General features: G+C 42.5%; 1 protein-coding gene across 4 annotated transcripts in view; it reads right to left on the minus strand.

Moving 5' to 3' along the window:
* Positions 1 to 23,306, minus strand: part of TUBGCP5 (tubulin gamma complex associated protein 5) — a 122,368-nt gene extending 99,062 nt beyond the window's left edge. For 3 of the 4 annotated variants that reach the window (XM_029604550.1, XM_029604553.1, XM_029604552.1), the window contains exons 1-4: positions 23,132 to 23,305; positions 17,086 to 17,139; positions 13,383 to 13,491; positions 5,547 to 5,640 (exon numbers count right to left, since the gene is read on the minus strand). In XM_029604550.1, coding sequence (XP_029460410.1) covers positions 5,547 to 5,640; positions 13,383 to 13,491; positions 17,086 to 17,139; positions 23,132 to 23,247 — 373 coding nt within the window. In that variant the 5' untranslated portion in view covers positions 23,248 to 23,305. Of the gene's footprint in view, positions 1 to 5,546; positions 5,641 to 13,382; positions 13,492 to 17,085; positions 17,140 to 23,131 lie in introns of all 4 variants that reach the window. The other variant, XM_029604551.1, reaches the window with a different exon arrangement.
* Positions 23,307 to 25,216: the final 1,910 nt, after the last annotated feature.

Raw genomic sequence — 25,216 nt, forward strand, 5'->3', positions numbered from 1 at the left:
ACATAACAATTGTTGTGATGGTTATAATCATAAAACAAATAGCAAGCAATGCCAGTCAACGAGAAAAAAAAGTTTCAGTAGGTATTACTGTCCTGTTACAGGTTTATGGTCCCGAATTCCTTCCATGAACACACGTCAGTATGCCAATAACTCGAGCTACACTATATATATATCTTTCCTTGGATATATATATAAGTTCTTCTGTTATCTTGACGCTACAACGAGGGATCTAGAGGCTTTGGGTGGCAGCATCCCCCAGAATATGGAATATTTCCTTAGTGAAAACCGTACCAAGCATACTTAAAAGGCTAAACTCCTCCCATCCTCTCTGGCAGTTTAGATGTGCAGCAGTGATTTCATGCCTGTAGCTGCTCCAAATCTCTCTCCTATGCTTCCTTATTATAAAAAGGAAGAATGCACCAGGCAGGAAGAGTAGCCAAGGAGACAGGAAACAGAGCCTCGGTATTTCCCTGCATTGGTGATATGGCACTGCTCTGCATATAGTACTAAGCTCCCAGGAACTGACAGGAACCTGAAGGAGAAGGGGAGAGAAGATGAAGAACAGCCTAAGATTGGGATGACAAGATAAATCAGAGAAGCAAAGAGATGATTGGGAGCCAGAAGAGGTTGAGAAGAACATAGCAATCCTGAGGGAGAGAAGAATGCAACAACGAGGGAAGGTGAAGAGGAGAGGGAGGGCAACAGAGAAGGAGATGGAAAAGAACATATCAGGTGAGATGAAAATGAAACTAAGAGTGTAAGGTGGAGAAGTATCTGGGACTGCAGATGATGGAGAGGAACCTGCAAGCGGCAGAAGGGAGTGGGAGAAAGCAAGCTTGCTTACCGTAAACTGTTTTCTATAGATAGCAGGATTAATTAGACATTACATGTGGGTGACATTATCCAGCGGCTCTGAACGGACACATCACTCCTAGCCAGTAGAGCTTTGAGATCTACTGAGCATGTGCAGGAGCTCCTATGCAGGCATTGCCTTCTGAGCCTCCTCGATTGATAACAGAGCTTAAGCTAGCCAAGCAGTCTACTTACCAGGGAGGCAGATGGGTAATTAAGTATGGCTAATTTATCCTATCTATAGAAAACACTTTTTACACTAAGCAAATTTGCTTTTTCCATCAATAAGCAGACTAAATTAACCATTATATATGGGGAGTCCCAAGCCGAGGGTTCCAGTGGAGCATTTACTGGTAAGCAACCCAGACTCAAGCGCTGAGAGTAGACTACTGCGAAAATAGGTGTCATGGGCGTGCTGGTTAAAAGGTAAATCCCCGGCAGGCGCAGTGTAGGACTCAAGCGTTGGGCAAAGCAGGATCTTCTGCCTGGCCAGCCACCTCCCGCTTGGGTTAAGCCCACAAGTTCTGGTGGCCATCAGGACTTCCCTGGCAGGGTACTTGGCGCAGGAATCCAGACAAAGACAAGGCAGGCCGAAGTCAGGGCATGCAGCATTCCAACAGAGGCAATGTCAAAGGTCAGGCTGGGACAGGAACAAGACGTTAGTCGGAGGGTAAGGCAAGGCAAATCTGGAACAGGGTACAAAGCAGGGCACAACTGGAATAGGGTGTAAGGCAAAGCAGGAGCAGGACAACTGGGAAGCCAAACAAGAAAGAACTAGAAACAGAACAAAGGCAAGGCAACACAAGAACCAGGAACCAAAGTAGAAGTAAAGCAAGGCAAGGCAACACATTAGCTAGAAACAAGGCAACTACAAAGTGCTAGACTGGCCACAGCAAAGAGCGAGGAGACTATGATGAGGCGGGGAGTAATTTTTGAGGAAGAGTTTTTTAGGGCAGGCCTCGCTATATCATGCAGCCTTCAAGACAAACTAGAATGAGCCCAAGTGGCTTAGGGAGAGTCCCTGCTAGCAGTAAAATGGGGGGGCGGGGGGGGTCGCCTGGCAGCCAATATTGTTACATAAAATGGGTTGTTTGAATATACTGTCAGTTCTTGCAAGAGTGCCCAGACAGTAATGAGGTGAAAATATATGGACAGACCAACCATGTTGCAACTTTGCAGATGTCTTTGAGAGATATGTCTCACAAATGGGCAATGGAAAACTTCATAGTAATGAACTTTGACAGAGTGCAATTTGCAAGACTGCTGAAGCGTAGCAGTGAAGAATGCATTCCACTTATCCAGTTTGACAACGTACGTTTGGCAACCACTACCTCCAAGTCAGAGTCATACAAAACAAAGAGCTGAGAAGTCTGGTGACGTGTTCTTTTCTTGTAGTAGGCAAGAGCTCTTTTGCAATCTAAAGTACAAAAGGGTCTTCTCACCTTCATGTGCTTGTGATTGTGGAAAGAAGGTAGGCAGTACAATGGACTGATTCATATGAAAAGCCAAGAAAAAACTCTCAGAAGAAACTTCGGGTGACTACAGAGTACCAACCTATTGTAGAAAAACTGCATCACGGTGGATAATGAAAGATTTTGGAGCTTGCTGATTCTTCTATCCAAGGTCACTGCTACAAGAAAAACTATTTTCCAAGTCAAAAATTTAAGAGAAGCCCTCTCTAGAAACTCATAAGATGGCTTCATCAACTGAGAAAGGGCAGCATTCAAGCCTATGGAACCAGAGGCTTTTGCACCGGTGTCGTTACGTGCAATAAACCTTTCATAAATCTCAATACCAGTGGATGAGTAGGGATAGGTTTATGGTCTACCATAATATAGGTAAGCCGCTATTGCATGAGATGTACCCTTTCAGAGGATGCAACAAGGCCCGAGATAGAAAGGAAGAGCAAGTATGTTAGCAAATGCTTGGGCTTGCAAGAAAACGGATCTAAGGCGTTCTGATAGCATCACGCGAAATATTGTTTCCATTTAAAAGGCATAGTTTCTTCTAGTTGAAGGATTCCTAGCCGAAATCACTACGTCTTCAATGACCCTGGGCAAAGACAGACCAGCGATTATTGAGCATTTGACATCAAAACCGTGAGGTTGAGGCAGGGAACACTTGGAAAATACAGCAGGGTGGCCAACCTGTGGCTTGGGAGTCACGTGTGGCTCTTACATGTGCAAAATGTGACTCTTGCCCTTCTGGCCACATGTAAACTAAATATTATTGCAGAAGGGAGGGACTGGAGCAAGAAGCACGCACAACAGAGCAGGGAAGAGCCGTTCTTCTGGAACCTCTCTTCCCCTTCCCAACCGTGCTGCTGACTGCTGCAGAGGAAGAAAGGAGGAGCTGAAGCAGGATTCAGAGGGTTTTCTATGATTACCCCTGCTCTACTCCTTCTCACCCCCATAACAGTGGCAGTGTAGAAAAGCAAAGAAGAGCTAGTCAGCTCCCTGCTCCAGCCCAACCCATCTTGACTAATGTCTCCACCCCACCCCACCTGGAGTAGAAGGCTTTTCTCTGGTCTACTGTCTGGAGTGGAAGTGCTGCAGGGTGCACAGCAGCTCAGTGTGCTCCTAAGGCTTGGGATTCAGCTGAGAGCAGGGGGAGAAGGGAGTCACCCAGAGTTCAAATCAGGCCAGAATAATTTGTGGCAAGGGAAAGGGATGAATGCTGAAAGAGTTAAATGTAGTTGATAAATATTAGGGGGAGAAGTGTATGAAATGAATACTGGGGGAGCTTTGTAGTGTAAATGCTGGAAGGAGCAGTGCAAGATGGAGGTGAACACTTCTGAGGTCAGTGACATATAAAGGGGTGCATGCTGCAAGAGTTAGGGGTGAGAACAGCACAAGAAGCAACTTCTGCTGTTGGGAAGATGGGAGGGTGAAGATGGTTTCCTTCCCCATCCCCTGAAGTCAGCAAAGCAAATTGGACTGTCTGGTACCTTATTCCTCCATATGGTTCATGCTGCCTCATGTTCTGCAATAGGTTTAAAGGGACTAGGGTACTGGAAACAGAGGGAGGGCCAGGAAAGGGTGTTGTATTAGAGCCATGTCGGGGGAGTGGAGGTGGCATGAGAGCACCAGGAAAGGGGGCTGAAGGGGTTCAAAAGCACAGGGAAATGCAGTAGAGGGATGTAAGAAAGCCAGGGAGGAGTGTATGTGTGCAAGAAAGTCAGTAGTGATGACTGGGGTTGGGTGAAAAGAAATGTCAGGTGGTACAAAGGTAGTGATGAGGGTGTGTATGGGTGAAAAGGAAGGTATGAGGATAAGTGACAACCCTAGGTAGTGAAGTTGGAAGGGAGAATGAGAAAGATTTGGAGGAAGTGGAGAATAAAAGAGCCAGAAAGGGTGATGGGGCAGGGGGGGAATGGAAGGAAGATGTGTGATGGGGTGTGTAGGGAGATACCAGAAGTTTCTATACAACAAAATATGAATTCAGACTTTACAACGGACACTGGCTGTATTCCTGTAAAGGGATACAGAGATGATGAACTTTGGCCAGAACAGCAATACAGGATTGAGCTATTTGTTCTACCAGCACCATCTGGCAACATCTATTTGTTCTGCCTGTACCAAGGCCCTTCTGAAGTATGACACAGCTTTGCTCCATAAACCAAGGTCCTGAGACAAACAGCCAGGTGTGTAAAAGCGGACCTAAAGGAGAGCCCAAATTTGCTTGGAAACAAAAACAGCCAATCCAAGAAAGTGGGTTATTAGACAGGTTAAGAACATAAGAAATTGCCATGCTGGGTCAGACCAAGGGTCCATCAAGGCCAGCATCCTGTTTCCGGTCCCCAGACAAGGGAGGTCCGCCAACTTCTTGCGTACATTGCCTCAGATGCTACAGGCTCTAAGCTCTGATGGAGACTGCAGAGCTACACGAAACAGAACTGAATGACGGACACCATGGAGATATCTTATGCATTCTTCTGCATCCAAAACTGGCCAGGAGTAATAACTGTCACTGTCTGCAGGTTGTAGAAAAGGCTTTAGTTTTAGATATTGCACCATATAACAGCCTATGGTCTTTGCCTGTAGGCAAATCTGAATGAATTTTTTTCCCTTTGTGTGGACCCAACAATGAACCGAGGAGGCAGCTGCACAACTCCGATCCCCAGTGAATTTTGAACTCTAATTCTTTTTATGGAGTTTATGAAGCAGGACAACTAACATACTGAACCGTGCAGATGATAAATCAGAACAAAGAATTTAACAATGACAAACCCTCTATAGAGCCTGCCTCCCACCCTCCCAACTGCCCACCTCTTATAAGTAAATAGTATGACCCAACACAATCAACCATTACGATAAATTGTTTAAAAGCAAAAACAACGTGCTCGGTGTGGACATGAGTCCAGGTAACATTTCCAAATTTTTAGGAACACTGCATGCTTCCTAGACACATCCATAGCTTCCAAACTATCCTGCTTGTCCTTGGAGAAAGAAATTTAAGTTTAGGTCCAAGAGTTTTAGGCAACCAGTAGGATTAGAGTTAAGGCTTTGTAGTGTTTATGGACACACACGTTTGTCATCAAATGTACTAAATTAGTCCAATAAAAAAGGTATCATATTGTTTGTTTGTTTTGGTTAACCTTTATTTAAAAAATTCTTAGAAAACTGCAAAGCAATTTTGGGAAGCTCTTATATTCTATTACATTTTTTGGTAGGTTTTACTGATCTTTTGCTTACCCCCGTTTTCCCTTGGCATTTCCACATCGTTTGTACTGGATGGAGAATCAGACAGACCAAGTAGAAGGCAGAGTACAGCATAATGGGTATCAGTCTAAAGGATATGAAAGAGAAGCAAATGGCATTAGTTATCTGCAAGATTATGACAGATACAAAAGATTAAAGAAGTCTACTTTTACCTTCAAATATAAAGTATCGTTCTCAATACCAGACATTATCTTTTAAAACAGACTTTTGCATGCCTTTGAAATGGTCTTGGAAATTCAATGGTTCATGTCTTTTGGACCTAGTGATAAACAAGGCTCACTGTAAGCATCTGAGTAAGTCTTCCCATACAGTTTAGATGGAGTTTTGAAGATGCCACACTCTAAAACCTGAGGAACATAATCTTACTATCTTCCATACAGATTAGCAAAAACAAAAAAAAATTTAAAATACGATGACTATCAGAGGATCAACTGCCATCACTTTTTTCAAAACGCCTAAGCCCCTGAGCCTCACTGGCCTCTGAAATGAAAATCCCGAGCTAACTCAAAACCTCCGACCTTCCTCAGCAACGTTTCTGAACTAATAAACCAGCCTTGCTGCGACACGGGAACAGTGCAATTAACAACGGAAACGGGATTTTCTAACATCCTTGTTATTTTACAGCCATAGTACTCGTGTAGACGTTTTGGGAACTTGGAACTATTTGGGGGAAGAGGCAGCCTATGTCAACATGTTAACCAACGCAGAACACGGCTACTGGTGCTAACAGTAAGTAGGGAAAATATGCACAAGTATGGCTTTAGGAATACTTTCCACCACCGACGAGAAGGGAAGCAAGGGTGTGTAAATGGGGAAAGGATGTGTGTGGTGTGGATGTCTATATGGGATTATTTGTAGGGTGCGCATGGTATAGGATATATGATTTTTTTGGGGGGGTATAGGTAAGAGATGTGGTCGTGAGTGTTCATGGGGAGCTGAGTGCATAGGTGGGAGTATGCGTATGATAAGTAGATAGGGGTTTTGCAGAGGGTGGCTGTGAAAAGCTAGGTTGTGGGATGTATGGTTTTTTTTTGGGGGGTACAGCTGTGTGTTGAGGTGGGGTGGATTGGAAGGCACTTTTCAACATCATCCTTCACCAGCTGTTTCAGTTATTGTCCTCCTGTCTGAATGGGCAGTGTGTAAGGGTGGGTGCATGTGTGTGTTTAGAAGTGTGTGGTTCAGAGGGAGGGGGCAGGGAATTTCATGGCTTTTTTTTTTTTTTTTAAAGACTTACTGTGCCTATAGATAGAGGGTCATAGATCCCCTTTATATAAATTCTCTCTGAAATTCTATACACTGGAAAGCATAAAAAGGAGACTGAACAGTCTATAGATCACACGAAAAAAAAGCCGACATGCTCAGGATCACATGGTTTGAAATGAGGTATCTTCAAAAGATCCTATTAAAACAGGAAAATTAAGATACGTCAATAGAGAGCACAAGGAAAAGGGGAAAAAAAAAACACAAGGTAGGTCAGGTGGATTGACAGAAAAAGAAATATGAATGGTTTCAAATTACCTTAACCAACTTGCTCATCATAACTAAGTTGTGAGAAGGAATTTTTTAAAAAATGAGGGTCCACGTAATAAGTGAACTATGTTTTTAGTGCTGAATTTTTTTTTTAAACTACCATGCTAACAATCATTTATATCCAATGTATTAAGATATCCACTGCCCCATGTAAAAAAAAAAGAAATTCTGTGCTAAAAAAGCATGATAAAACAATTGTAAAGTAAAAAGGTAGTTAACATTTTATTCTACTACTTGTTTTTTTTATTTATTTAAAATCACTTATACCTGCTTCCTCCAAAACTTGGGGCGGGGAACATAAAACACACAAAAATATGATTTCCAGATAAGCACTCATGTACGAACAGGACTCACAAATGCTACCGCAGTGATATCTCTTCAAAAAGTTCTACATCCATCTGTAAAGTTACTCGGATGGAAAGGCTGCCTTTCCTGTCCCAGCATCCCGGTTCCCCAACAGTGATCAATCCAGGTCACAAGTACTTGGCAGGATCCCAAAAAGTTGAAAGATTCCACGCTGCTTATAAGATAAGCAATGGATTTCCCCAAGTTCACTTTAATGGTTTTATGGATTTTTCTTCCAGAAACTAGTCTAAACCTTTTTTAAACCCAGCAAAATTAACAGCGTTTTACTACAACAAATTCCACAGCTTAATTATCGAGTAAAAAAAATATATATTTTTTTGCCTATTTGTCAAATATATTACCTAGTAACTTCATTGCGCGTTCCCTAGACTTTGTACTTGTAAACAACCGCTTCACGTTTACCCATCCCACTCATTATTTTATAGACCTCTATCATACATCCCTCAGCCGTCTATTCTCCAAGCCGAAGACCCTAACCTCTTTAGCCTTTCCTCATGGGGAATCGTTCCAACCCTTCTGTCATTTTGATCGCCCTTCACTGTAACTTTTCTTATTCTGCCTTATCTTTATTAAAATGTGGTGACCACAACTGCACACAATACTCAAGGTGCAGTCGCACCAAGGAGCGATAAAGAGGCATTATGATATTCTGTGTTTGATTCTCCATTCCTTTCCTAATAATTCCCAGCATTCTGTTTGCTTATATGGCCACCGCCACACAATGAGGATCTCAACATATCCACGATGATGCCTGGATCCTTTTACCAGGTGATGACTCCCAACACAGAACCCCGCATTGTGCAACTATAAATTTGAGTTGCTCTTCCCCACATGCATCACTTTGCACTTGTCCACATTAAATGTCATCTGCCATTCGGATGCCCAGTTTCCCAAACCTTATAAGGTCCTCCAGCAATCCTTCTTGTGATTTAACAATGTTGAATAATTTTGTTTCATCAGCAAATATGATCACCTCACTCATTGCTCCATTCTCTAGGTCATTTATAAATATGTTAAAAACGCAGTGGTCTCAGTACAGATCCCTGGGCACTCCACTATTCACCCTTCTCCACTGAAAAAAATTGATCATTTAGCCCTAACTCTCTGGTTTTCTATCTTCAACTTTCAGTTCTCAACTCACAACAGAACATTGCCTACTATCCTATGACTTTTTAATTTCATCAGGAGCCCCCCATGAGGCACTTTGTCAAACCATTCTGAAAATTCAGATACACTATATCAATTGGCTCACTTTAAAAAAAAAAAAAAAAATGTAGCATGCAAAAAAAACATTTCTTGGTTAAATCCATGATGGCTTTTCCTCATTAAATGATGCCTATCTATATGTTCGGTAATTTTGTTCTTTATAATATTTCAATCATTTTTCACCACAGAACCTTTTAAAAAACAGCGTTACATTGGTCACCCTCCAATTTTCAGGTACCTTAGCTGATTTTAAATGATAGTTTACAAATTACCATCTGCAATTTCATGTTTCACTTCTTTCAGCACTCTGGGATGTATACCATGCGAGCCAGGTGATTTGCTACGCTTTGTCAAATTTGCCCTAGTCTATCTTCCAAGTTAACAGATTTGTTTCGGTGCCTCTGAATTGTCACCTTTAAAAACCACTTCTGGCTTGAGCATCTGCCTTACATCTTCCTCAGTAAAGACCTAAGCAAAGAATTACATTTTTCTTCTATGGCCTTGTCATCCTTTATTACCCCTTTTTTTCCCTCCTTGATGAGCTAATGGTCCAACTGACTCTCTCACAGGCTTTTGCTTTCTAATGCACCTGAAAAGGTTTTTATTACGAGTCTCTGCTTCCACAGCAAGCTTCCTTTTAAATTCTGTCTTTGCCTTCCTTATCAATGCTTTGTATCTGACTTGCCAGTGCTTAGGCCGTTTCCTGTTTTATTCATTCAGATCCCTTTTCGATTTTTTTGAAAGATGGTTTTTACGAAAATAGCCTCTCTTACCTCACCTTTTAACTATGCCAACAGTCATTTGGCCTTCCTTCCACCTTTTTTTAATGCATGGAATCCATCTGAGTTTGGGCTTCCAAGATATTTTTAAACAACGTCCATGCCTTTTTAGGTGCTCCTTTTAGTTTTTTCCCCTAACCGTTTTCTACATTTTATCATAGTCTCCCTTTTTAAACTAATGATATTGCAGTAGATTTCCTTAGCGCCCTCCCCTCCTGTTATCAAGTCAAAATTGACTGTGTTATCATCACTATTGCCAAGTGCCCACCCCACTCGGCAATATTAAATATATTACATGACGAAATCAGGAAACAGTTTAAAATATCCAGAGGAAAAACGCTGGCTTTTGTGAGGCTGCTGAACAATAATGGAGGCGGACCGGTTTCACAGGCTTGCGTGACCGCCACACTCTAAGAGAAGAGGACATTAGAAGGATCAGCCAAACCACGAGTACAGAGAACAGCACGTGAATTAACAGATATTACCACCTTGGGATAGACTGGCATGTGGCCAGCTTGTCTGCAATCAATCACTGACCCCCATTGAAAGCTGCAGGCGCAGAAGGCAAACAAGCCTTCAAGAAAGAGAAATAAATAAGCATAAGCGGACTTACAGCACCTAGCACACAATTTCCAGATACTACTGGAAATTAAGTTTCCCCCTCCTATAATGATAGTCAAACCAACAGGCTGATTTGCAATAAACATACAATGTAAATTCCTCATCATAAACCAAATTACTTTTAATGTTGTTTTGTTACCGAATAATAATGGCACCATCTATGTAATTTATGATCTATATTTTCTCTGATATATGTGCCCCACTGTAAACCTTTATATGATGGTAAATAACTTAACGACTGTATAGAAAAATGAAATAAATAAATGTGGAACAGCCGGAATAGAGAGCAAGCAAGGAAGTGAAAGTGGACCACGTAAAGCGGCCGAAGTCAGAGCAAGGAAGGAACCGAGAAAAAAAATGATGGGTGATATCACGTGGAGATGTGTGTGTGAAGAAAAATAATGTTTCTTCGTTAGTCTAATAGATATTCACTCTCTTTGGCAGCTCTAGGTTGAAAAACATTGTAAATACACGGCTGGGAGTTTGTTCACTTATGAGGCAATACCCTCTCTCTTTTTCACACCATTTACTTCTTGTTCATTGACCAGAGAGAGAGAGACTGGATTCTGTGGCTAGAGTTCAAAGTTAGAACTGGTCTGAAAGGGATTACTTAATATAATCTTAGGACTAAGAGTTTCATTGATTAAGGGTGCAGGGTTGGATATATATCTTACCAGATTTCTGGGTTGGTTACCCGTAGGAATGAGTTTGTGATATGAGGTACAGAGAGGAAGGAAAAGGAGGAGAGAGAATTGTAGGAAAATATGGAGGGAGAATAGATGGTTTCAGAAAGGAGATGGGTGAGGGGATTAAGAGGGAAAACATGCTTAAATTGTTTAAAGGAAGATAAGGTGGCTCTTTAAAGGATAGAACTTGCTGTTTTTAACGGCGGTCTGTCAGTTTATATGAGAAGGAAATGGATTTATCTGAATAATAGGGATGATATGCCTATGCTATAATCAACTGAATGACTCAGGCTGGTTAGAAATGACATGCAGTAGTTTAGTAAATTGTCTTCTCTAACAAGCTACAACTATAAACAATATGATGGCAAAAAAAATAAATAAATAAAAAATGAACACAAGCTAGAAGATAATAGTAAAGAACATTTTATAGGTAAATAAGTGCTCATATCCTTTCAAACAATAGCAAGGAGTGTCTCTCTTGGCAAAGGATATGGACCCAAAAAACAAACCGGAAGCCGATCCAAGATGGCTATGTAGCGACCAAAAGAGAGCATGATCGGTATGTAAAAAAAGACCTTTATTCTTAAAATATAGGTGCCCGACTCTGGCCGAGTTTCGCTCTTATACAGAGCTGCCTCAGGGGCTACTGTATAGAAGAACTTTTGAAAAGTGATCACTTCAGTCAACGATCAGCAATGGTATACACACACATATTGTAAGGTATTCTTAGTAGCGCATCTGCTATTGTTTTTGCTTTCGCGAACGCAATCTTCTTTTAAATATAGTTGTTAAAACAATATCCGCCGGACCCCCATGAAACCAGAGCTCAGAGGCGCGTCTGATTATGTATTGCGAATCATTGTAGATGATTGACCTTTGGTGTTGTGAGCAAAAGCTTCTTCTAATTACAGTAGTTAGTATGAAATCCGTCGGACCACATGGAGCAAAGCCGTAGAATCAGTGCTTGAACAAGAAGTGGTAATACAACTCCATTCTATTGCCTCTTAGGTGTCTACTTCTATACAGTAGAGCCCCTGAGGCAGCTCTATATAAGAGCGAAACTCGGCCAGAGTCAGGCACGAATATTTTAAGAATAAAGGTCTTTTTTTTTTTTTACATACCGATCTGGTTCTCTTTTGGTCACTACATTGGCAAAAGACATGGACATCAAATCCAGGCACTGTTTACAAACGTCCAGCCCTAGATGTCCAATGAGACTGGCTTCTCTCCCCCTTTAGTCCACTATAAACACGCATGTGAAAACACAAAAGCTGAAAACACAAATCTTAGCTTGGCTAACTTAAAATATCTTGCGTCATCCTCCTATTTATAACTGACAATCCCAGCTGCAGTGTCTGGTTAAGTTAGAACTGAGCTGGTACTGTCTTATCAGGAAAGGCTCTACAATGTCACTTTCTTCCAAGATTCATTACACTCAAGCCCTCACTATTTAGACCCTTTCTATGGTAATGACATCTCGTTAAGAAAATTATTTAATCAATTAATCTGCTGTATACGTAATAGGACTAGAGACAATATACTCATATGTGATTTGTATTTTCTCCCACTTTCTCCTGCGACTTCATAATATTGAAATAAGTCAATGCCCTTGTTACTACCAGCAGACCCCCTGCTTCAGTAGTGAACTAGAATTCCCCTCTGAATCACAAAGATAAAGGGAATAATCCTTTGCCAGCGCTATACTGGGGAAGAAAGGCCCAAGAATCACAGAGTTCAGCCTTTGGTCATCAGTATGATTCTTGCTGTATAGTTGCTAATACCTCCTCTGTGTAGCAGCTATACAGCAAGAATCACGTAAAAGAGTGAAAAGAACCAAAGTGAGCGATCTTGCTAAAAAAAATGATCAGACAACTTGACCCACATGTATACAGTGGTCTCTTCAACATGTTGACCCTAGTTCAGCAGGGCCTTACTAAAGGAATAACAGCTTAAATTGGGAAAATATGATGTCATTCCAAATTCCAAGGGAAATGCATGGTCTAAAGATTAAATAATCCTTTGTACATCTACAGTGGGGATTAAACACAGCAAAGCAACAACAGAATTCACACAGCAATCAAAATGAGAATGAGACACATAAGACGTGGTTAATAGTTTGTAGATACATCAAATACATTCTCGTAATGAATCACAGACATCTTGCACTAAGTGGTTTTCTGCCAATAATTAGAATAATCCTAAGTACTAGTTTGGTCCACATCTCTGAAGATGGTTAAATTAGGTATAAAACATTTTATTTCACAAGTTAAAGAGGAAGGAGTATAGTGTAAGAAATTCAGCTAAGCATCCAGTATGAAGATACAGCTGAGAGGAAGGTACTCATGGGAACTATAATTAAGTCATTACCTACAGCAATAAGGGTTTGACCATACAAGATTGTATGGTCAAACCCATACAAGGGTTTGACCATACAAGGTACTCCCCCTGTAGCCACAAGTTTTGATATTATACAGGATTTAGAAAGAAGACATAAAATGTAAAAAATATCTTATGATAATAATGCTGTACAATTGTAAGGTCTGACTTCAGTACTAAATACAGACCAAAAACAAGACAAAGGCAGTACATCAGGTATAATTTCTAAAAAAAAACTAATGTACCTTGATCCCATTGACATTTGGGAGTGGTAAACTGAGGAATTCTTCGGTTAGTTTTTTCCAGCTGTCAGCTTTCCTGAGATGTGAATGAATGACCAACTTTTCATAAATTCTGAATGAAATAAAAAAAATAATAATCATCTAAACTGATGAAATAAGAAAAAAAAAATAAGACACTGGCAACCCAAGCCTGAAAATAAATTTGCAATGTTCACAGTATGAAATCATTCAAATCTGGGCATATTATGAGTTTCCTACACAATGCACGTTACCAAAATATGTCGATAAAATTAACTTGAGTGTCTTAGTTTTTGGGTACTTGCCAGGTTCTTATGGCCTGGATTGGCCACGGTTGGAAACAGGATGCTGGGCTTGATGGACCCTTGGTCTGACCCAGTATGGCATGTTCTTATGTTCTTAAGTCTAGTTCCAGGGGATATAGAAGTGGTCACATCACAGCCCCTTTTCCGATTCCTACAAATCAGAATTCTGCTGAGTTCCTTCTCATGGATTTATGACAGGGATATGAGGAGGAGAGAAACAGTGCAGATAGTAACCAAACTCTAAATTATCTTTTAAAGGTGGAGCAATCAATGGTTTACTGTATTGAAGTCTATTTAGACTTATAGCTGACACTGATATGATGTCCTTTTATTTATTTTTTGACAATTATTAAAGTTTATTTTCCAAAAAATATTTTTACACTGCTAGGCCATTTGTTGAGACTGGAAACCAGTAATGATGGTTGACATAAGTCTGGTTTGGGGGTTTTTTTTGGTCATCTAGCACTCTTTATTAACACAGCAAATACAAAATTCACCAGATACCAGCATCACCAGTCAAGGAGAAATTACTACTTACCTGATAATTTCCTTTTCTTTAAGGAGGATAGGTAGATCCACGACCGGTGGGTTATGCACCTCTACCAGCAGATGGAGAAGGAGCAAAGCTGATATCACGGTAGGGACTCTAGATTGACATTTACCAGTAACCCAGGGAACACGCAGCCAGACAGGAGGACAATAGCACAAACATCCGGCTGGAAAGGAAATTATCAGGCAAGTAGTAATTTCTCCTCTCTTCGCATTCAGATAAAAGGATCCACGACCAGCGGGATGTACCACAGCTACTCCTGAACAGGGCGGGGAGGCTGCCTGCGGGTCCGATCAATAGCGCACCTTCAATGGCTACATGCACCCAGGCCTACACATCCAGACAGTAACACCTGGAAAAGGTGTGTAAGGAGGACCACGTCGCAGCTTGGCGAATCTCGAAGGGAGACAGCAGTCTAATCTCTGCCCATGACACTGCCCGAGCCCTTTCCTGACTAGGCAACGGCTGCTCAGCATCCTCCTTAATCCAGCGGGCTATTGTAGCCCACAACACCAGCTCGCCCTTCTTGTTTACTCTCACCATGGAATATAGACCTTAATTCTCCTGTCTGGCTCCACTTACTTCAACCTTCACCCATGTTTATTAAGTCGGTTGTAATTCCGACTTTGTTGATTGTTGTTTATTTATTTATTATTTGTAATAATGTTAATTTTAATCCTAAATCGTCTTCAGCTCTATAAGTTCTCAGCATTAGCTGTAATTCCTCATGATGTTAGACCTGTTATCTGTACCCTCTTTTTTTGATATAATGTTCGATTGTTCGATGTAATTTCCAACTTTGGTTCTATGTAAACCGACGTGATATGTACCAGTACATGAACATCGGTATATAAAAGCTTTTAAATAAATAAATATATATATATATATATATATATATATATATAAAGGGCCGGGTCGTCTTCCTGAGAAGTTCAGTAAATATCTCATGCCCTCTTGACATCCAGGGACCATAACAGACAATATATTCATCCACATCTCTGTCCCTGTCCAGAGTCAGCAGGGGAAACTGATCGATTCAAGTGAAAATCCAAGACCACTTTTGGCAAAAACAGATGGAGCAGTCCACAAAACTGTATCGTTCCCGCCCCCCCCCCCCGAGCAGCTCACAGAAACTGTTCCCGGCAAGACAATGTCTGCAGTTCAGAGACTCTACACGCCAAACAAATTGCCACCAGAAACACCATTTTCAATTTAAGTAACTTCAAGGAAAAGGTTTCAGGGGCAGAGGACCACACAGTGAGCGAGGAGCAACCCAGGAGCACGGCTAATTCACCCTATTTACGGAGACAGCATTTACAGTAAACAAACTTACTTTTCCTCTGAAGCGCTGCTATAACCTCGAACACGGTGTTAAGAGCTGACAACACCGAGACAGACGATAAGTGAAGTTAATGAGCTACCGAGTTGTTTAGCCAAGCAGAGAGCTCTCTCTCGTATTTCTGGATAATTTCATAAATCTCATGCAATAAGTAAATGGTGATATTTAAAATTCTCAAAATTTTCTCATACTTAAAATAATGGGAATTGAGAAACAGGAATAAAAGTAAGAGCGTAAACTTGAGTGACTGAGTTTGCATGTTATGTGATAAAAGTCCAGACCCACAGAATCCTTTTTCCCCCATCACACACTTTCCATTCTCCTATAAAACAGTGGGGGAAAGATTTCTGTGAAGAATGTTATTTCCCTCCGATAAGGGTAAGGCTGATCTCATGCATCAAGCTCCAGTTCCATTCATACTCTCCTTTACTTTCAAAGGTTCATACTTATTTAGATTTTTATATTCTACTTTTCGGCACTTCAAAGTGTACATCACAGCGGAATACATTCAGGTACTGCAGGTATTTCTCTATCCCCAGAGGGCTTACAATCTAAGTTTTGTACCTGAGGCAATGGAGGGTAAAGTGACCTGCCCAAGATCACAAGGAGCGACAGCGGGATTTGAACCCTGGGTCCTAGCCCACCGCTCTAACCACTAAGCTAACTCCTCCAACTCAAGCGGTCTCAATCCTCGGCTGACGTGAATCATACTCCGGAGTCGAGGTAAAGTCTCTCACTCGAGCTTTCCTCTTCGGGTGAGTCATTTTATCCTTTCTAGGTAAATTTTTAAAGTAAGCTCGAAAACTTCTTCCGAGAGCCGGGAGCTGCCTCTAACGCGTCCTTACAAGTCGGCGGCCATCTTGGTCTGATCACGTCCAGTTTTAACCTCCATTCTAACGGATGTAGGTGAACCCGTTTCGCTCCTTTTGACATCATAATGGAGATACTCCACCCAAACGAAAATGTGTGTTTATATTGAGCATTTATCCCCATGATATAGGATACTGTTCGTCAGCATACTGGGAGATTTTTGCATATATTTTAACAAAAAATTCAAAACAACAAAAAAATAATAAAACAAAAGTGGATTTAAAATAAAGTAAAGTGACCCATTACCAACTTTGAGTTTGATTGATATACAAACTGTGAGTGTGGGTCCCACATCAAATGATATATTCATATATTATTTATGTTTAATATGGCTATTTGAAATGACATGAAGAATATACCAGTGAAACCATTGCAGATGCTATTTCAAAACATGATTATCTGTCTATTCACACTGCACAAGTCAAAATTGTTTGATTAGTCAGGGACATAAAACTACAGTGCTCCACATCACGGCCCTCTCACATAATCATCACACAATGACATCTCAAAGCAACATGCAATGTCGTTGCAGAACTCGATGCTGTTTCAAAAATGATTTTACCTTTGATAAAATCATTTTTACCTTGTATTAGCTTTCAGTTTAATCTCTTAATTAAAACTTACCCATCTACTGTCCTTTGCACACTGTTACTGCTGACATCAAGGTACTGATGAAATCTGCAAGAATAATGAATACCACTGCTGTATTACAGCTAATGAAAACCTTACAGTATAGCAATAAAAATGCTTTATAAATCTTATCAAAACGTTATAAGGAATTTAATTATACAGAGACTAAGACCGTGAAAACGCAAGTTTGCTTACTGTAAACAAAACTTGTTTTTTTAATTCTTTATTTATGCATTTTCCAACAAATTTTCAAGAAACAATCTTGATCAGAAAAGGAAAGAATAAAGAGAAATTGTACATGTCATAACATAAGTTATCATAAGGAAATAAATACTTCTTTAATTCCGCAAGTCCACAATGATGAATCCAATTGCGAAAAAAAGTTAAAGGAAAAATCCCAAACCAATTAAGGTAAAAAAAGCAATGTTTAGACAGCAAGTATAATACATTATATAGGTTACTCAACCTTCAGGAGGCAAAATAGACAAAACCAGATCTTTCACATTTATCACACTATTGGTTTATCAATAAGGAAGAATCCATAAAGTCTAGAGGATGTGAATGAAGAGAAGAGGCATGGGGGTGAATTGCGGGAATGACGGATACTACCTGGAGATAATACCTTTATTCAATAAACATAGACACGGTTAATGTGACTCCAAACATTGCTCTATGCTTCAACGGCAAAAGGTAATGTGGAAAATAGGATTTGCATTCACAAAAAAAAAAAAGGGGGGGGGGGGGGGAGTAGCTTGTTGTTACGGCTGTTACTACCCCAAACCAAACAAGCCTAATACTTCACTTTCACTGCATATCCAGCATAGCTCACTGCTTCAACAGCAGGGGGAATGAAGAAAAGATTATTTATATTCAGACAACAACCAACAAGGACTGAATTACATAGCCTGGATAAGCAAATAAGCGTGGGAGTAGCTTGCTTGTTACGGCGGTTACTACCCCGAATCAATTAAGCATGATACTTCACTTAGATGCAGCTCCAGCACTGCTCTCTACAGCAATGGCGAGGGTGGAAGGGAAATAGAACCAAAAAGTTACTAAGGGCCAAGGGTAATAGATAAGTATGAGAAAAAAAAATAAGTGCGAAAGCTTGCTGGGCAGACTGGAAGGGCCGTTTGGTCTTCTTCTGCCGTCATTTCTATGTTTCTATATATGAAAACAGTTAATTGAGGAGAAAAGAAAGCAGGTGAAAGGCCCTTATATTTTATATTACATTTACAAGGGTATTTCAGAACAAAAGGAGGCCCCTATCTGCAAAGTTCTGGGTCTCAACAGAAGAAATAGTCGTCTCCTCTTTTGCGTTTGCTTGGAGACATCTGGATGCAACCTAACACTTAGGTGGAAAAAAAAACCTCTTCAGAGCGACGTTTGAAGAATAAGCTCAAAACCCAATCACGATCAGGTTCTACTACAAATGTGACTTCCAATGTGGCCGCTAGTACCAGGGCACTATCAGAGGCTTCCCAATAACTGAGATACATCCAATTTGGAGGGTAGGGAATCCACCCCCTGAACAAAGATCTTGCTTTTCTTGAACCTCCTGCTTCTTATATGGAGGCAGATAATATGACTTTGATAGTGGTGGTATCGCCACCTCTGGGACTTTTTTCCAAAATATATTTTCTAAACTTGTCCTTTGCACAATATATGAGGAAGCTTAGGAAAATTAATAAGTCAGTGGTCCCCCCCCCCCCTTGCATGGCATTTTCCAGATTCTCAATTTTTATTTATTTAGGCTTTTTTTTATACCGACATTCCTGTAAAAAACTACAAATCATACTGGTTTACAATGAACAATTCGGTAAAGCCATCATAATGGTTTACATAGTGAACAATTTTTCATGGAAGTTTTGAGATATCATAACAGAGTGAACAATTACAGAAATAAACATAACATAACAAGTCTAGGAAGTAATATAAGGTTGGATGAGGAGGGAAGTATGTTGGATTGTAGATTATAGTGAGTTCATTTGAGAGTTGGTATGAGCAGATGATTGGGGGTCCGTGAAGAATTTACGAAACCAAAAGTTTTTAGGTCTTTTTTTGAAGGTTTTTATGTTGTGTTGAGTTCTCAGGTCTTCAGGTAGATTGTTCCAAAGATTGGGGGAGGCGATGGAGAAGGCTCTCTCTCTCTCTTGTTGTTGTTAGATGAGCATCTTTGATGGTGGGGATTAATAAGTAGTTTGAATTATTGGAGCGTAGGTTTCTTGAGGGTTGCAACAGAGCATATACTAAATAAGCAACCCAGACTCCGCCGTGGAGAATACACTACTGCAAGAAATAATGATGCAGTACCGCTCAGCCTACTGTGTTAACAGAGGACTGAGACTGTCCAGGCAGTAGGGGGGAGGTGAAAGTGTTTACCAATATCATGTGGCAGCTTTGTATACACGTTCCAGAAGGACCTCTCACAAGTAGGCGACAGAGGACTTCGTAGCTTGCATCTAGTGAGCCTAGCACTGCCTTCTTTTGGGATCTGTACAGGGACCAGTGCGTTTCAATGTATTTATAAATGATTTGGAAAGGAATACGATGAGTGGGGTAATCAAATTTACAGACGATACAAAATTATTCAGAGTAGTTAAATCACAAGCGGACTGTGATAAATTGCAGAAAGACCTTGTGAGACTGGAAAATTGGGCATCCAAATGGCAGATGAAATTTAATGTGGATAAGTGCAAGGTGATAAATATAGGGAAAAATAACCCTTGCTGTAGTTACACAATGTTAGGTTCCATATTAGGTGCTACAACCCAAGAAAGAGATCTAGGCATCATAGTGGATAACACATTGAAATCATCAGCTCAGTGTGCTGCGGCAGTCAAAAAAGCAGAATGTTGGGAATTATTAGAAAGGGAATGGCAAATAAAACGGAAAATGTCATAATGCCTCTGTATCGCTCCATGGTGAGACCGCACCTTGAATACTGTGTACAATTCTGGTCGCCGCATCTCAGAAAAGATATAATTGCGATGGAGAAGGTACAGAGAAGGGCAACCAAAATGATAAAGGGAATGGAACAGCTCCCCTATGAGGAAAGACTAAAGAGGTTAGGACTTTTCAGCTTGGAGAAGAGACGACTGAGGTAGGGGATGTGATAGAGGTGTTTAAAATCATGAGAGGTCTAGAATGGGTAGACGTGAATCAATTATTTACTAGAGACGTGCATCGCCCAAATCTTTTGGTTCGGGCTTTGTTTTCAGCTCGCCACAGGAAAGTTCATTTTTCCCGGTACCCGGAATTTCGGGTTAGTGCACACTAGTTCCCATGAGCGCACGCTAACATTTTAACGTTAGCACGCACTAATGGGAGTTAGCGCACACTAACCCGAAAACCAAATTTTCCCAAATTTCGGGAAAAATTCCTTCAGATTTCGGGGTCCCTGAACCAGGACGAATTAGGCAATTTCGTTGAAATTTCCCAATTCATCCAAAACAATTGCACATCCCTATTTACTCTTTCGGATAATAGAACGACTAGGGGGCACTCCATGAAGTTAGCATGTAGCACATTTAAAACTAATCGGAGAAAATTCTTTTTCACTCAACGCACAATTAAACTCTGGAATTTGTTGACAGAGGATGTGGTTAGTGCAGTTAGTGTAGCTGGGTTTAAAAAAGGATTGGATAAGTTCTTGGAGAAGAAGTCCATCACCTGCTATTAATCAAGTTTACTTACAGCTCAATACAGTAAAGTGCGGCCACGGTTACCCTGCTCCTAACCCGCTTTCTACTCACTTTTCGGCCGCGTTAGTCCAACCCGCGATACACTATCCCCTTTAATCCATCCTTACCGCCTCTTTAAATCCCCGGATAACCCCTTCTGCAAGCGGCATGTATAGCAGATGTAAACGATCGAATTAGCTATTCCCTCCCATACAGTAACGCGCGCCCCGACTATCGCTATTTTACCCTGCCATTTTGCCCCGCGTTTAACCTGCTAACTTACCGCCTACCCCTACCCCTGCGTTAGAGGCAAGGGTTAAGGGTAGACGGCAAACTTTCCCTCAAAAGAAAACCTGAACACCTTTAAACCATTAAATATATGAAAGGGCAGCTTTTAATCTCTTATTTACTGTCCATGTCTATTTTATTATTGTCAGCTAGCCCCCCCTTTTTTTTTTATTTTTTACATGATATTCTGAATCATTGCACTACACATGCGATTCCTTAAATGAACTTAAAACAAGTTGTTGGTAAAGTTGTTATAAATACCTTGAGTGTCACTTTCCGAATCCCCCATCTCCACGCAGGCGGGCAGGCATCGAGGCGGGAGCCGGCTGCGGCGGGAGCCAGCGGGCGCGCGTTCATCCAGGCAGCAGCGGCGGGAGCCGGCGGGCGCGCGTTCATCCAGGCAGCGGCGGGAGCCGGCGGGCGGGTGGGCGTGCGTTCATCCAGGCGGCGGCGGGAGCCGGCGGGCGGGCGGGCGCGCGTTCATCCAGGCAGCAGCGGCGGGAGCCGGCGGGCGCGCGTTCATCCAGGCAGAGGGAGCCAGCGGCGAAATGGCCTCCAGCAGCCCCCGCCGGCAGTGAATGAATGCACGCCTGTGTACGCCCGTGCAATTTCAGCGCTCAAGGAGGTGCATTAGCGAACGCCGACGTCACATGCCGTGACATCAAGCGTCATGACGTCACGCCTTGAGCGAGGAAATTGCACGGGCGTACACAGGCGTGCATTCATTCACTGCCGGCGGGGGCTGCTGGAGGCCGCTTTCCCCGCCGGCTCCCTCCGCCTGGATGAACGCGCCGCCGCCTGAATGAACGCGCGCCCACCCGCCCGCCGGCTCCCGCCGCCGCCTGGATGAACGCACGCCCACCCGCCCGCCGGCTCCCGCCGCTGCCTGGATGAACGCGCGCCCGCCGGCTCCCGCCACTACCTGGATGAATGCGCGCCCGCCGGCTCCCGCCGCCGCCTGGATGAACGCGCACCCACCCACCCGCCGGCTCCAACCTCGATGACAGCACGCGCGCCTGCCGGCTCCCACCTTGATGAACTCGCTCCCGCCTCGAACGCGCGCCCGCCAGCTCCCGCCAGTAAGTTTACTTTTTTTACACTTTATTCCCTTTTGTTTTAATTTTCGCCCTGCGCCTTGCTTCAGGAGGGGGGGGGAACCATCCACTTCCTGGTACCCGTCATTTCAAATGTCAGTTGAAATGACGGGTACCAGCGCACCCAGGTTACTGTATAGGCGCTGTATTAAGCGCCTATACAGTAAAATGGGTTGCACGGGCCTAACGCTTCGCAGACGAGGCTTGCATTTGCAAGCAATTTAAATAGAGTATCGAGCGGTATGTGATCAGAACAGTGCGTGCGGCAAACGAGGGTGCGCCCGGCACTGCCGCACTCTTTCTAACGCGGCCTTACTGTATCGATCTGTTAGGGAATAGCCACTGCTATTAATTGCATCAGTAGCATGGGATCTTCTTAGTGTTGGGTACTTGCCAGGTTCTTGTGACTTGGATTGGCCACTGTTGGAAACAGGATGCTGGGCTTGATAAAGCCTTGGTCTGACACAATATAGCATATGTTATGTTCAGAGTTAATACTTTATGATGACATATAGATAGAGGATATACTACAATCCACCCCTTAAATAATCTGCGCTTTATTACACTCTCATGTAATGAAATATTCTACCTTCTCTCCCCCCTTTCACGGAGCCCTGTCTTAGCAACATCCTACAACTCGCTTAAAATCTAAATAACTGATATGATCCAAGCCATGCATTTAAGACTTGGCTATGGAACCGTCCCCTCCCTCCAACTTCACGAGGAGCTGCCCCTCCTGGCTTTGCCTAAGGCAGATCCTACAGACTCCGCATGGGAAGCGGCAGACAAAGCCGCCACAGCTAAGGCCTCGTTTACTAGGGATTTGCCTTTTCTTCCATCCGGTGCCTACGAGAAATGACCTAAAGGAAAAAAAAAAAAAAAGGCAGAAGTGCAAGGCCACAAAAATAATGAAAAGGAAAGCAGCCCAAGCTCAGCTGCCAAGCCTGCACCCGCGCTCGCGCGCTCGGCGCTCACCTGAAACGCGACCAGCAGAACTGCAGCGCGCGCTGGAAGTTCACGCGCTGCTCCTCCTCCCGCAGGCCGCAAAGGCGGCCAACGAGCCGCTCCACGGCCCGCTCCGCGCTCGCCATCCCTGCTGCCGGAGCAACGATTTGGCCCGCTTTTTTTTTTTTTTTTACATTTCAGGCGGGGGTCGTCCCCGCACTGCAGCCCACAGTCACAGCCCCGCCCCCCTCGCTTTCACTCTGAGCCTGGGAAGCGCGTGCCACGAGCATGCGCACCAGCACCGACGCCGCAGGCATCGTTCGGAGATGCGAAAGCTGCCCGGGTTAGGCGCGCGCTGCCACCCTGCTTCCATTTTACTGTATCACCGTCTGGGTTCTGGTTTTTTTTTGGCCGTAAAGGTCAATCAAGCAGGTGGTTTTTTTTATTTCATAGCTATGTTTATTTATGTATTATATTTATATGCCGTCCTTCTGTAGATAATCAAAACGGTTTACAGACTAAATCAAATGGTTTACAAACTACATCAAAACGGTTTACAAACTAAATCTAATGGTTTACAAACTAAATGAAAACGGTTTACAAACTAAATCAAATGGTAATTAAAAAAAAAATCAGGGCTATGTTTTGTAATACAGCCTTGGAAGAAACCCAAAAAAGATGTGTACCCAGTCCTACCTTTTTTTTTTTTTTTTTCAAATGGTAATAAACAAGTAAAATCCAATAAAATATAAAATACATTAAAATCATGAAACACATTAAAAAGTTAAAAACGAAAAGCAGAAAAAAATAAATCATTACGAGCAAACAAAAAAAAACCAATTCAACAATTCTAAATAAAACAATAAGGTGAAAAATCAGAAGCCTCGATTGCTCATAATTCCAGCTTCACTATAGTTCTTGATCAGATTGCACTTAGGCCGCGGAGCAACTGGAAGCACCCGAGGAGGCAGCGGGGGTGCGGGAGCGCAAGCGGCTGCCCACCACCGCTAGTGAGGACGGGCCAGGTCTGGGAGCTGGGCACCGGAGGTGAGAAGGCCCAGTTGCGGACCTGCCAGGGCACGCAACAACATGTTTGTTAGAAATAGCGATCTCTTTCAGAAGGGTGCTAACTAATCAAACATTACAACAGCAACCTTAGTTTCAGAGAATTCATCATACTTTGTCATGGTAATCTTACATAGTAACATAGTAATGACGGCAGAAAAAGATCAAAATGGTCCATCTACTCTGCCCAGCAAGCTTCCCAAGGTAGTAACTACCGCTCCTTGCAGATTACCCCCAAGCTTTTTTATTTATTCCCATCCTCTAGCCCTTAGGGATCCACAGTGTTTATCCCATGAAATCCTTCGCAGTTTTAGTCTTCACCAATTCCTCCAATAGGGCCTTCCAGGCATCCACCACCCTCTCAGTGAAGAAATATTTCCTGACATTGGTTCTAAGTCTTCCTCCCTGGAATTTCAAATCGTGACCCCTAGTTCTACTAAATTGTTTCCAATGGAAAACGTTTGTTGACAACCATGGATCATTAAACCTTTCAAGTACCTGAAGGTCTGTATCATATCTTCCCTGCACCTCCTCTCCTCCTGGGTGTACATATTCAGATCTTTCAGCCTCTCCTCATAGGTCTTCTGATACAGACCCCACACCATTTTGGTCGCCCTTCTCTGGACCCACCTGTATCCTGTGTCTATCCCTTTTTGAGATACGGTCTCCAGAACTGAACACAGTACTCCAGGTGAGGCCTCACCAAGCACCTGTACAAGGGCATTATCACTTCCCTTTTCTTACTAGATATTAGGGATGTGCATTCATTTTTGCCGAATTGGAAAATTGTGTTTACTGGCAGCCAACGGCCCGAGAGGGAGAGATCATTCCCGGGACACCGCTGGACTACCAGGGCTTTTAGTAAGTCTTGGGGGGGGGGGGGGAGATCAGGATGGTGGAGGGGGGGTTGTATTTAAGTAAATTTGAAGGGTTGGGTTTTCCGGGTTTTTTTGCGAAAATTGCCGGAAAAAAAAACAAACCTGTTGGAAAACAAAGTTTTCCACGGGTCGCCCGACCCAGCAGATAAAAACGAAGCACATCCTTACTAGA

The sequence above is a fragment of the Rhinatrema bivittatum genome, chromosome 5 (assembly GCF_901001135.1).
Source record: "Rhinatrema bivittatum chromosome 5, aRhiBiv1.1, whole genome shotgun sequence".
Lineage (NCBI taxonomy): Eukaryota > Metazoa > Chordata > Amphibia > Gymnophiona > Rhinatrematidae > Rhinatrema > Rhinatrema bivittatum.